Source organism: Camellia sinensis, chromosome 9 (assembly GCF_055761805.1).
Source record: "Camellia sinensis isolate YWXY chromosome 9, ASM5576180v1, whole genome shotgun sequence".
Classification (NCBI taxonomy): Eukaryota; Viridiplantae; Streptophyta; class Magnoliopsida; order Ericales; family Theaceae; genus Camellia; species Camellia sinensis.
In genome coordinates this window covers 48,701,821-48,714,518 of record NC_138969.1, presented here as the reverse complement: position 1 = coordinate 48,714,518, position 12,698 = coordinate 48,701,821, and the positions used below count along the sequence as shown (strand labels likewise).

Sequence of the window (12,698 nt, the reverse complement as noted above, 5' to 3'; positions counted from 1 at the left end):
ACATTGGCATGACCAACACCTTCCTCTTGAACCGGAACGTCATCTGCTATCTAGGCCTACCACGCCAACCACCGCGACCACGCCAACCACCACCACCACGCTCTAACATCCTAATAAAGGTAATAAGAGATTAGTACATTCACAAATGTGCCGAAACTAATCCACTCACGTCTTAATGCGATGGACAACAGTAAAACACTCCACATAAGCATATAATCATATAAACACATACGAATTTCATCTCCAGATAATGACCATCTCGCGACGTTGCTAGAGTTCCAATTAAAAATAGCAGTGATCAAGTGCCTTTCTAACAAGACTCGTAGAAACCCGTAGGCCCAATCAACATCCAAGAAATTCAATTCCATACCCAAATAATCATGTAAGCATGTTATCATATGAACACATATCGTATACACCTAAGTCTCTGGTAAGCGAAACAAACCCATTATGGTACTAACCACTTCCCATGTATCCAAAATACTCAAACCCGATACGCTCTGATACCGAGTTGTAACACCCCCAAAATAACACAAATAACTCAACTCATAATAGAAGCATGCATGATATAATTTATACATTTCCATCCATCAGAATTCGTATTGCAAAGGATACTACATGCATTATACATTCATAAATGTTCATCCTGAATCTACAATATGTGATACCAGTAAATATTCAACAAAAGAATGCCCTACGAGCTTATATTTTTCTAAGACATGACTTGGTTATATCAAAAGTGAGTCATAAGCTCTGTACAAATAATAAGCCCTTGGCTTGAATAAACAGTTAAATACAAAACACAAAGTAGAGCCTTCAACTCCCGAGTCCTCCCAAGCTATGTCCTTGAAGGAGGCATGCCACTAGTACTTGAAAATGGTGTCCCAAGTAGGGTGAGCCAAAGCCCAGTAGAGATAATCTAACACAGTATATGAAATTCAACTAAGATATAAGTGTCTGATATATGACAGATGCACATTCTTCATATGATCATACGATACTGGCATTCACATCCAGATCCATTCCCATTCATTCATCTCTGATTGGTTCATTACATTTCAATTCATAGGCCACATTCATACTTTTCCAAATAACCCAACTGAGACTACAATCAAGCGGTTTTCAATCAAAATAACTATCACACAAACACTTCCATCTTGCCATTTTATGAAAATTTCATCCGCGGGATCGGTACCCATGTATACATAAGATTTCAAGACTTTCACCCTAGACACTCCAGCCAACTTAGTTTCAAATGGAGTTCATCTCCTATCTCCTCCTAACACATGAAGTATATCCCCTTTCTCTTCCCAACACAAGATACATATACAATGTATTTAATGTACCGTCATATTCAATGACTATCATTTATGCACATTCAATGCCTTAACACACCGTCATATTCAATGACTCAATTAAACGATTAGTTTCAATTCACCTAATTCTCATAAAATTTTTACAACAATAATGGCTATCATCCACCGATACCCAATATAGATATTTAATCTTTATAACAGATAATTCATCACATTCCCATAGGTGAGTGATTACACAAATCCAACTACACCATTCATCTATACATTCCCTCAATTTCACAATTTCCATGCCAATTTCATTGTTTGAACAAATTAATTATCCAAGACATATTAGGACAAATTTCTCCCTTTTTAAATAATAACCCTAAGGCCAAATTTCACCATTTTAACACATAATCTCATATCCAAAACCCCGTAACCATTTATGAATCACAACATAGAAACCCCTCTTTTAATTTGAATCCCAAACCCTAAGTTTTCGCACAACATGACCAAATCTCACCATTTATACATAACAACAAATAACTAAGTTAAAAATCATAACAAAGTGTAGAATATCCCTACCTCAAGCTAGAAAACCAAGCAAAGGTGAAACTCCAACAACGCCGAAACCAACTTCTATTCGGATCAAAACGTAGATCTTGAGATGCTCTATCTTTTTTCCAAAGGCACTAGGGTGGAAATCTCAACGGATCTAGATAAAATCCTAGAGAGAATGCGAATTCTAGAGAGAGAGGCTCAAAAATAATCTTTTTGGAAAGTTAGAGAGAGAAAGAGAGAGAGAAGAAAAAGTGATCCAAAATGTCATATTCTCGGACTGTTATACACGTAGCCCACTCGAGCGTCGAAAGCCCCGCTTGAGCGTCAGACACAAAGTTCCGCTCGAGCGTGAAAAGTGGTACTCGAGCGTAAAATACGCATTTCCAGAAGTTTTGCAAGTCTGTAAAAATAGTGAGCATGTGCAAAGCCTGCTCGAGCGCCAGAATGCCGCTCGAGGAAAGGAGCAAAATCAACGAAACCCGCTTGAGCGTAAGAATGCCCGCTCAAGCGGAAGAGCCAAAATCTGGACAACAAAGGTTTGGAAAAACAAGTAACCAACCTGTTGCAAACACACAACTACAACTCGATAATCAAAACTAAAAGGAAGACAAGGGGAACAAAACATTAATGACCATTCTAAACCATACCAACCCGAGTCCGGAACACAGTGGATAGCGGGTCAAAGTCGGAATCGCTATAACATGAGTGTGAGATCTATACATATGTGATTTGGGTGAGTCTCACACTCATATGAGAAATTTGGTAAAAAATTTGATAATTTATTTGCGATCCATAACATTTTTCAATTGCTATACATATTTTGGTAATAAATATTATATAATTTTTTATAAAATTATAATGACAAATGATATATAAACAAAAAAAAATTTACAAAAAAAGGTCATATAAAATGAGGTGACAAAATTATATTCATTCATTTCAAACAAAAATATTTTTTAAAGTGATTTACAATTTTTCAAATATCGTTATCACATCATTCTTGTAAGATTTTTTGTATAAATTTTTTATTTACAAATTATTTTTTAATTATAATAAATTGTAGTTCATAAATAAAAATGCAATTATATCATAAAAATTGTGATTGTTTTTTTTATCAATCAGTAGGATATTTACAAATATGATAAGACAATTATATCAAACAGACAATGATAGTCCAACAACTAAGTGGTTGTTTGAAAAGTACTAAATAATCATATTTTTTTTTTAATCTTTTTATGAAAAGATATGTAAAAAAGTAAAGAGATGATATGATAAAAATAAGATAAAAAGTAAAAAGATAATTTTTTTAATAAATGACAAACAACCTTTAATACCAACCCAACAAACCAATACTAATAACCAATGTCAGAAAGAGTCCATCGTCATGAGAAAAAATAAAACTCAATACAACGAAATTTCCATAATGTGGGAAAAATAAATCAATCTTTATTTTTAGTAAGAATTGATCCATTGACCTCCTTTCAATTAGGCACATACCTGAGTGACTAACTGACTAGTTAAAAATTTGTGATTAGTTTTTTGAAAAAATAAAGTGAAATTAACAAAATAAAAAGATAATTTTACCCTCATCTTTTTCAAACCTAAAATTAGATTAAGTTGTTAATTAAAATAAAATATAAATATAATTAAGAATTTGATTTAAAAATAATTAAATTAAAACAAAACATAAATAATAATTAATGATTGTTCTAAAATACAATTAAATTGAAATTAGACTTAGATGTAGCAATTATAATAATAAATAAAGATTTAAGATTAATTGTGATCTTAAATATAACTAAATGAAAATTAGATTCAAAATTTAAGAATAACAATATATAATTAAGAATTTAGAATTAATTGTGATCTAAAATATAATTAAATTAAAATTAGATTAAAAAATTAAGAAATATAATAAATAATTAATATTTATGATTAATTATGATTTAGTTGAATTAATGTTAGAATTATAAATTATATATATGAAAGAGAAGAAAGAGAAAATAATTAAAAATACACAAGACTTGAAGGTATTACAGTAATTTCATATTTGTAGTTAACAAAATTAACAATTATAGTTTAGTTCAAAATCACATTAATTTTTTGATTATATTTAAATTATAAGAGAATAAAGTATTCCAACTTCAAATCACAAAAGAGTAAAATGAAATTTTCCCATATAAGAATTTGTGTTGTGGCACTCCAAAGGCAACCTATTCATCTTCTTTGACAACAGCAACCTGCAACACACCCTGCAACACTTCCTAACTTGTATTATTTAACAATTAAGGGTGATTTAAGATATTCTAAATAAATATATTTTTAAATTTTTTATAGAAAAATATAGAAAGATAAAAAAAGTGATTAAAAAAATATAAAAATATATTAATAAATGTTGATTAATATAACCTAAATAAATATACAAAAAATATATTTTTTTAATTCATACCAAGCACCTACTTATACTCCTGTGAGTTATTGGGAAAATTATTACTTGATGGTGTGATATATATCACATTTTTTGGTGATGTAACGTCACATGTCGTTGATGTGGCACTAAAATGTGATGAACAATATTTGAGAGCTCTGAAAAAGAGAGTTTTAGATTTCGTTTGGAAAGTAAGGTTTTTGATTTTTTTTGATTATTTTAGTCATAAAAAATAAAATAAATTTTTTAATCATAAAAAATAAAATATCACATTTAACCCATAATCATTACATTCTTTCTTTTATAAAAAAATTAAAAAAGTCAAAAATCCTTTTCAAATCAAGCTTTTCAGTCCCAGATTAAAATAGTCAAAAAAAAATCAAAAAGTCAACTCACTTTCCAAACGAAGGCTTAATAGTTTTAAGTGTCCTGTGAGTCTCTAATGTGATATTTTACTCTTGGTGTTGTATTTTTTTAATTGAATGTCATGTCATTAATGATTGTTTTAAAATTCCAAAATATAAAATGTTATAAACTTCAAATGAATTATCAAATATTTTACCAAATCTCTCACATTAATATGAGATTCACACGCATATAATTTGTATAAATCATATACCTATTTGAGAAATTTGATAAAATATTTAATAATTTATTTAAGATCCTTAACCTAACTCTTTCAAAATTAATAGTTTCTATTATTGTTGAAATGTGATACATGTAATATAATCGTTAGTGTGGGGGCACCACCACGTGATGCCGAGTAATGAACAACTTCTTGAGTTATTGGTACCATTTATTATTGTTATTTTTTAGTTTTTTTTTTTTTTTTTTGGTCACAAACATCTTTTCTGTATTCCTACCTATAAACGTATTCATTTTCATTCTGGCTTTTTATTTTTATTTTTTGTATTTAATAAATTTTTTGAAAGTTTTTTTTTTTTTATATATTTTTAAATGTATTTAGATTACATACATCTAAAAAAAATTTAAAAATTAATTAAAATATAAAAAAAATATTTATTAAAAATATAAAAAATAAGAATTGAAAACTCAAAAATTATTTTTAATATCTATATTACTAAACAAAGCAGTGTTTGTCACAAAACATTATATTCATATTAGATATGTTATGATTGCATGAAACAACCAACTGGATTCTTCATGAAATTTGATTGTCAATTTCTTTAGGTCCAATTTTAAAAATTCATCAACTAATGTGACCTACTATTATTGATTGACCGTAAATATTGGGGTATCTGGTTAATCTGAATAGAATTTAGGTCAAGTTTGACATGTCTTAAAAAAGACAAAAAGTTAAAAAGTTACTATCCTATTTAAATCACATCATCTTATTTAATTCACATCATCTCTCTAACACATCACTTCAAATCTAACCTATATTTCATAAAAAATCAAAAAATACATTTATTTAGATCATTCTAAACAACCCCTTAATCTCTTTTTCCGAAGTGAAAGTGATCCATAATGCTTTTGAAAGGACACAAAAAAGTGATCCATAATGCTTTTGAAAGGACACAAAAACTTACAGCAAAGGTACAGCTCAGTTATTTTTGCCCAATTGTGGATAGCCATTGAATCAATCCAATTAATTGATCTTGGCCTTCCATTTTAGGCAAATCAATCTTGACCGTAGAGCCATTCCCCATTTGGCTATATAAGGGCACCTATCCCCCCTCCTCATTACACATCAATTAATTACTACCATCTTTTGTCCAAAAAAAAAAACTCTGTTTAGATTTTTCGAAGTGTTGAGCGACCTACCTCTTTCTTAAGAAAACTCCTCGGATCCTCTGCGCGGTTAAGTGAGCATTCTGATTTTCTCTTTGCATTTAATCTCTTTCACAATAGTGCTATTTATGTTTATTTTCAATCTTTTATGTTTTTATACTTCTTTTTTATATTTGACGGTCATTTATTTTAAAAAAAATATTTGGTGACTCAAATTTATATGATTCGAATAGCTCGAATGTGTTAAAATGACGTCGTTTTATACTTAAAACGATGTCATTTTAAGTAATTTGAGTCATAATTTTTCGAACTACCTAACATTGTTGTTTGTTTTCATTGTTCCGTCTTACAAAGAAAGAATTCGGACTCATCAGCTTTTGGTCTCCTCTTAAACTTCTTGTGTTTATCCCATCACACATATAGTTTGAATTGTAGTCTGTAGTAGCAAACTATACTACTATGGACAACATTTCTGTAATCAACATTAAAAAAATATTTGTAAATAATTTTTTGGGTTCTTAAAGATGACAATCCAAAATATTAGAAAGGTGAAATCATTAAATTTAAACCATCTCCTTAAATCAGTAATATTTAAAAGAAAAAAAAGGAAAAAAACTAAAGTTATGTTGAATTTCTTCAACTCATAAATACACCGTCGTGATTCAAGAAATCTAGAGCAAGTCACCATTACGATTCAAGAATTTTAGAGCAAGTCACATGCTCCCTTTAGGTGTGTATCATAAAATTATTGTGGTTTGTGCATAATATAAAGGTTTATGCATAGCACGGATTTTGAATTTTACACTTATTAAATAACTGTGGGATTGATTGAGAGTAGCCAATAAATCAACAAATTAGCGATAAAAGTGGTTAGGACAAAAGTGACATTTGAATTCAAATTAATTTTTTATTTTTTCTGTGCAAGATTTGACAAATTATTGTAAAATCTAAGATCAATGTGTTTGGTTTGAGTTTTTTGAATTCAGTTTTTTGAAAACTGAGTTTTTTATTTTTCGTATTTTTTTGTTTTTAGTGAAATTTTTTAAAATTTTAAGCATTTTTTTTACTTTTTTAGATGCACCTTACTTAAATATATCTAAAAAATAAAATATTTGTGAAAAAATATTTCAAAAAATTAATAAATATACAAAAATATAAAAAAAATATATTGAATTTTCATTTTTTTTTGTATTTATGGCATTTAATGAATTTTTTAAAGATTTTTTTACAAAAATTATACTTTTTAAGTATATTTATGTTAGATATGTCTAAAAATTAAAAAATTGCTTAAAATATTAAAAAAATTAATAAAAAAAAATACCAAAAATAAGAAAGTAAAATTTTTTGAAAAGTGTTTTTAGGAAACTCAAACCAAATAAGGTGTGGGAAGTAATTTTTGCACTCTTTAGTAGGTGCCTCTATTTACACACCACTTTTCATCTCAAGGCACACTATTAATTAATTTATTTTTCATTACAATTTTAACCTTATGTAAAATGACCACAACGAACAAAAGGTTATTATACACACAATTTGTATAATTACCATAACGGACAATAATGAATATAATACACATCAAGAATCTCAAACATTACTTACGTGTATTGTCTATTAAAAATCCAAAAACCCTAAAACAAAAACAAAAAACTCTTAAAAAAATAACAAAAAATTACGTATTATTAAAGATTTTGATTGGATTCAATGATGGATGCGTCTGGCAATACTGGTTCAGAATAATGGAGCAAGGGAAAAGGTTATTTTTTCATTTTTTTTTTCATTTTTGTATACTTGTTGAGTGGTAAATTGTTTGTATTAGTTCGGTTTATCCAGAGTTGAATACTATATCCATGTTCGACTACCTACAACCAAACAAATTGTATATGTTCAGTTTCATGTGTCGAACATGCTCCAATTATTCGGTTCGTAAGTATCGAACAAATTGAATATGTTTGGTTTCATAATGTTTGACACAAACGGTCCGAACAAATAATTAATGTTCAAGAGAAACCGTTCGAATAAATGATTAATGTTTGACAGAAACATTCTGAACAAATAATTAAGGTTCGAATGTCCAATGTCAAACGGTTCGCAAACTCAAACCTTCAGATACGACTCTCATTGCAATGGAAAAAAGTACATAAAACCCTAAAATTTAAACCAAATGAGAATTCTCACCTACTATATCTACAATGTGGAGTTGTTTCCAACTGTGACGACAACGAGCATCACCGGCTTCTTGAGGAGTCTTCACCAATGGTTTTGTTCACCACTAGTTTTGATGCAACACACTGGGACGACAATCAAATAGAGAATGGAGGGTATGTGAGTGAGTGAGTAAGGGTAAAGATGGAAGATTGTGGATGGGGTGTGTGAATAAGGGTGGAGATGAAAAGTTGTGGTATGTATTGAGCAAATTGTTTATTTATCAATTTATTAAAGGTGTGCCTTAAGTAGTGGAGTGTCTTGAGATGAAAAGTGGTGTGTAAATAGAGGCACCCGTCCCTATTCTTCCCTATGAATTCCCTTTTTTTTGTCTTTTAGTGAGTAAATTTACATAAATGCCCTTGATAAAAACAAAATAATACAGAGTAAGGGCTCATTTGTTTTCAGAGATAAAATGAATGGAATTGTTAGTATAGGGATTGTTAGTGTAGGGATTATTAGTGAAGAGATTAAGAAAATTATATCTATTTGACTACCATAGGACTAGCAACAATTTTTATTTGTTTTGTCATTTTATGATAAGATTCTATACGAAATTCCATAAAAACCTTTTGTATTTTTAATATATTTTAATAGTAAAAATTATATTTTATAAATATATACATATTTTTTTGGTACTATATTGTTTTAATATATTGTATTATTATACTAATATATTTTAATATTATATAGTGAGAAGCACCCTTGGTGTTTAATATTGTACAATATTAAAATACCCTTACGAGAAGTGGTGAAAAATAAATATTAATATTTTATTATTATATATTTGAAAGATAATTCTTTACAATTATTTTTATTTTATAAATAAGATGAGTGAGAAGTACAGTAATAGGACAAATAAGCCATTTCCTCTATTAATATTAACGGATTAACTTTTAATACCACCTCTATGCTAGGGGACTGTTAATCCCCTCATTGGAAACCTTTCATAGTCCTAATGGACTACAAATTCGATAGTTCATTTTGCAAACAAAGTCGATAGTTCATTTTGCAAATTCAAAAATATGTTTCTTTTCTTCAAAAAAAATCCCAAAACAATTCAAAAATAAATTTCTAGAAAATATAAAAAATTCAAAATCTTTTCCCTTAGTTGAAATTTTTGAAAAAAAAAAAAATTCCAAAACAAGTTTGCAAGAAATAAACTCCAAAATTCATTAATTTTGCTAATCAATTATCATAAAAACTTATCGTTTAATTGAAACTTCTGTTTTGAATAAATTTTATACGGTTGGAAATCTCTTTAAAGTCTAGTTTTGAAATTTTCAAGTCACACTTTCCAATTCCTTGTGGATTATTTGAAATCAATGAAAAACCCCTCACACTGTTTAATTGGCCTGTGTCAAAAATCTCAAAATTCGTACAAATCAAGGGTGAGATTCGGATCCACAAAGTTGATATTTGAAATAGGACTTTCAAAGTTCAAACTATCATTTGATTTTGCTCAAAATGAGTTTCTAACTATTTTTTCAAAGTTTTCAGAAAATTGGTCAAATTTGGTGAAATTAAAAAGCTCGTTAATTCAAGTGAATTTCATTTGATTTCAAAATACTAAGTTTAAAACATCAAAATATATGATGTTTGGAGAATTTTTTGAAAATATATGATGTTTGGATTTGGGAAGTGACTTTTTTGTTTACTTTTTTTCGTCTATAGTGAATTTTTTTTAAAAAAAATTCAATTTGAAAAGTGCTTTTAAGATCTACTCGACTAGATGAATCGGAAAGAAAAAATTAAAAAATTTGAAAAAGAAATCTAGAAAGGACAAAAAAATTCAAAAATAGTTGACTAAGTTGTTGACTTTTTTTTGTTTATTTTTCTCTTTAGTGATTTTTTTCAAAATTTTTAAATTCTTCTAAATTAGACGGACCGGAAAAATAAAAAATTTGGATATAATTTTTTTTAAAAAATCACTAAAAAAAAAAAATTCAAAAAGAAAGATGAATTTTTTTTAAAAAAATTGGGAAATATTTAAGGTATCTCCCAAACTATTTAATTTTTTATTCCCTCTCCCATTTGTATGTGGGACCCATGTAATGTGGGCCTCATGCTTATGTAAGAGAGAGTAAAAAATTAGATAATTTAGGAAGTAGCTCTAGCATCACCCTTCAAAATTCTCTGCCCGCCTCCCCCCCCTTGTTTGAATTTTCCTTTTATGGAACATAATTTTAGGGTTCATCATTAAGAATTTTCAATCAATTTGCTAGTTCGGTTGATTGATTAACACGTAATCTGACGGGTGAAGGTTGAAAATTCTCTGCAGCTGCTACTGAAACGAAATATGAAAGTGTGGAATGTAGTGGCAACATGGGTTTGGTGGACTGCCCTGGTTGGACCAGCTTGGGTGTGCACGTCAACGGTAGAAGATACTAAATTGACACTACGCTACAACACGGTGAGATTCCCCACCGAAAAAGCCACCAAGGAAAGCTACACGCAGTTTACGGAAGCTCTGCGAGATCAATTGGGAAGTGGATATGAGGCGCATACAATACCAGTGTTACGTGATGTATCCACAGTGGACACTTCCCAGCGGTTTCTTTTGGTGGAACTCTCAAATTGGGGAGAGGCAACCATCACTCTAGCAGTAGATGTCCAAAATGCATATGTGGTGGCTTATCAGGCGGGAGATCAGTCCTACTTCTTTCGCGATGCTCCTGAAGTTGCATTTTCTAATCTTTTCAATGACACGCAGCAATCGACGTTTAATTTCACCGGTAGCTATGTAGACCTTGAAGGCAGAAGCCGCCAAGACAGAGAGGACATCGACCTAGGAATCTTGGCACTAGAGCGCGCCATCTTTTCACTTCGCAGGACCGGCAGGGCCTCTGAAAGCGCCACAGCTCGTTCCCTCATAGTTTGCATCCAGATGGTTTCAGAGGCAGCTCGATTTAGATATATCGAGCAACGGGTGCGCCAAAGCATTACAAGCGCAGGATACGAAGACTTTCGCCCGGATGCTGGCATGCTCAGCCTCGAGAATAACTGGGGAGCCCTCTCCTATGCAATCCAACAATCCAATCAAGGAGTCTTTTCCAGGCCAGTTCAATTACAAAGACCTGACTATACCTTTTTCAATGTGGACAGTGCGACGTTAAGCATTGTTAGAAACCTGGCACTCATGTTGTTCGTATGCAATATTAACCAAGCATCATCTCAGTTTTCTCCGCTTATAAGATCTGTCGTTGCCCCTGTGGATGATGACGATGATACTTGTGCAGAGCCGGAGCCCACGATACGCATTAGCGGTCGAAATGGTCTGTGTGTTGATGTAAGGGATGGACAATACAATGACGGAAACCCAATACAGTTGTGGCCGTGTAAATCTAATACAGACGCGAATCAATTGTGGACTTTGAAAAGAGACGGGACAATTCAATCTAATGGCAAGTGCTTGACCACCTATGGGTATAGTCCTGGAGTCTATGTGATGATCTATAATTGCGATACTGCCGTGACTGCTGCCACCCGTTGGCAAGTATGGGACAATGGAACCATCATAAATCCCGAGTCCGCACTAGTCCTCAGCGCAGAGTCAGAGAATGCTGGCACCACACTCACCGTGGAGACTAACATCTATGCTTCTCGTCAAGGCTGGCGTGCCTCCAATAATACAGATCCTTTCGTGACGTCCATTGTTGGGTTTATGGATCTTTGTATGCAAAGGATCGAGAACAATGTGGGGTTAGGGGACTGTGTGAGTAACCAGACAGATCAAAAATGGGCTATCTATCCAGATGGTTCAATACGGCCTCAGCAGAACCAAGACGTCTGCCTCACCAGTAATAATCATTTCCAAGGAACCAATATCATCATTTTCAGTTGTAGTTCTGGGTGGTCTAGCCAACGCTGGGTGTTTACAAACGATGGCGCCATTTTGAATTTGTACAACGGAATGGTGATGGACGTGAAAGATTCCAATCCAATCCTCCAGCAAATAATATTGTTACCGTTCAATGGGAATCCTAACCAGAAGTGGCTTCCAATGCTTTGATTGCTCCCATCTCTCTTGCGGTAGGTATATCTAGCTTACTAGCTAGTAGCTAATAAAATAAAATGACATCAAATTATTGTTGTCCGACAATAAGTGCGCTGAATCCAAAGAAGGCCCTTCGTCGTTTGTGTAGTGGCCTACTTGGTTGTTTGTCATTCCCGATGTTTGTTTACATGGGGATAAATTGCATCCTTCGTTATTGAAGTTGTCACTAAATTTCACTTTATGCGTGCCGTTTCTTTGAAAAAAATAAAAATAAATAATGTGAGTCTTTCGGCTGTGATGAATATTTTATGCACAACTAATTACAAGCTCATGATTGAACCTCCATTTCTACTAAAGGAAGCTTGTAAAGTCCACAATTTTTTTGTGTAACATGCAAAACAATGATTTCAACAAGGAGGCAGCTCCTCTGCTAAGCAGGGGAATTTTGGGCCCGTGACGTCCA

The 12,698-nt window shown here is 31.4% G+C and overlaps 1 protein-coding gene across 2 annotated transcripts; it reads left to right on the top strand.

The window, feature by feature from the left end:
* The first annotated feature begins 5,958 nt into the window (after positions 1-5,958).
* On the top strand, positions 5,959-12,476 carry LOC114295606 (abrin-a). 2 transcript variants are annotated; one of them, XM_028239878.2, is made up of 2 exons: positions 5,959-6,110; positions 10,520-12,476. In XM_028239878.2, the coding sequence occupies exon 2, from the start codon at positions 10,538-10,540 to the stop codon at positions 12,248-12,250; it is 1,713 nt and encodes a 570-aa protein (XP_028095679.2). In that variant the 5' UTR covers positions 5,959-6,110; positions 10,520-10,537; the 3' UTR covers positions 12,251-12,476. The 2 variants fall into 2 exon arrangements, with proteins under 2 accessions (XP_028095679.2, XP_028095680.2); XM_028239879.2 differs by having other exon boundaries at positions 6,004-6,105.
* Positions 12,477-12,698: the final 222 nt, after the last annotated feature.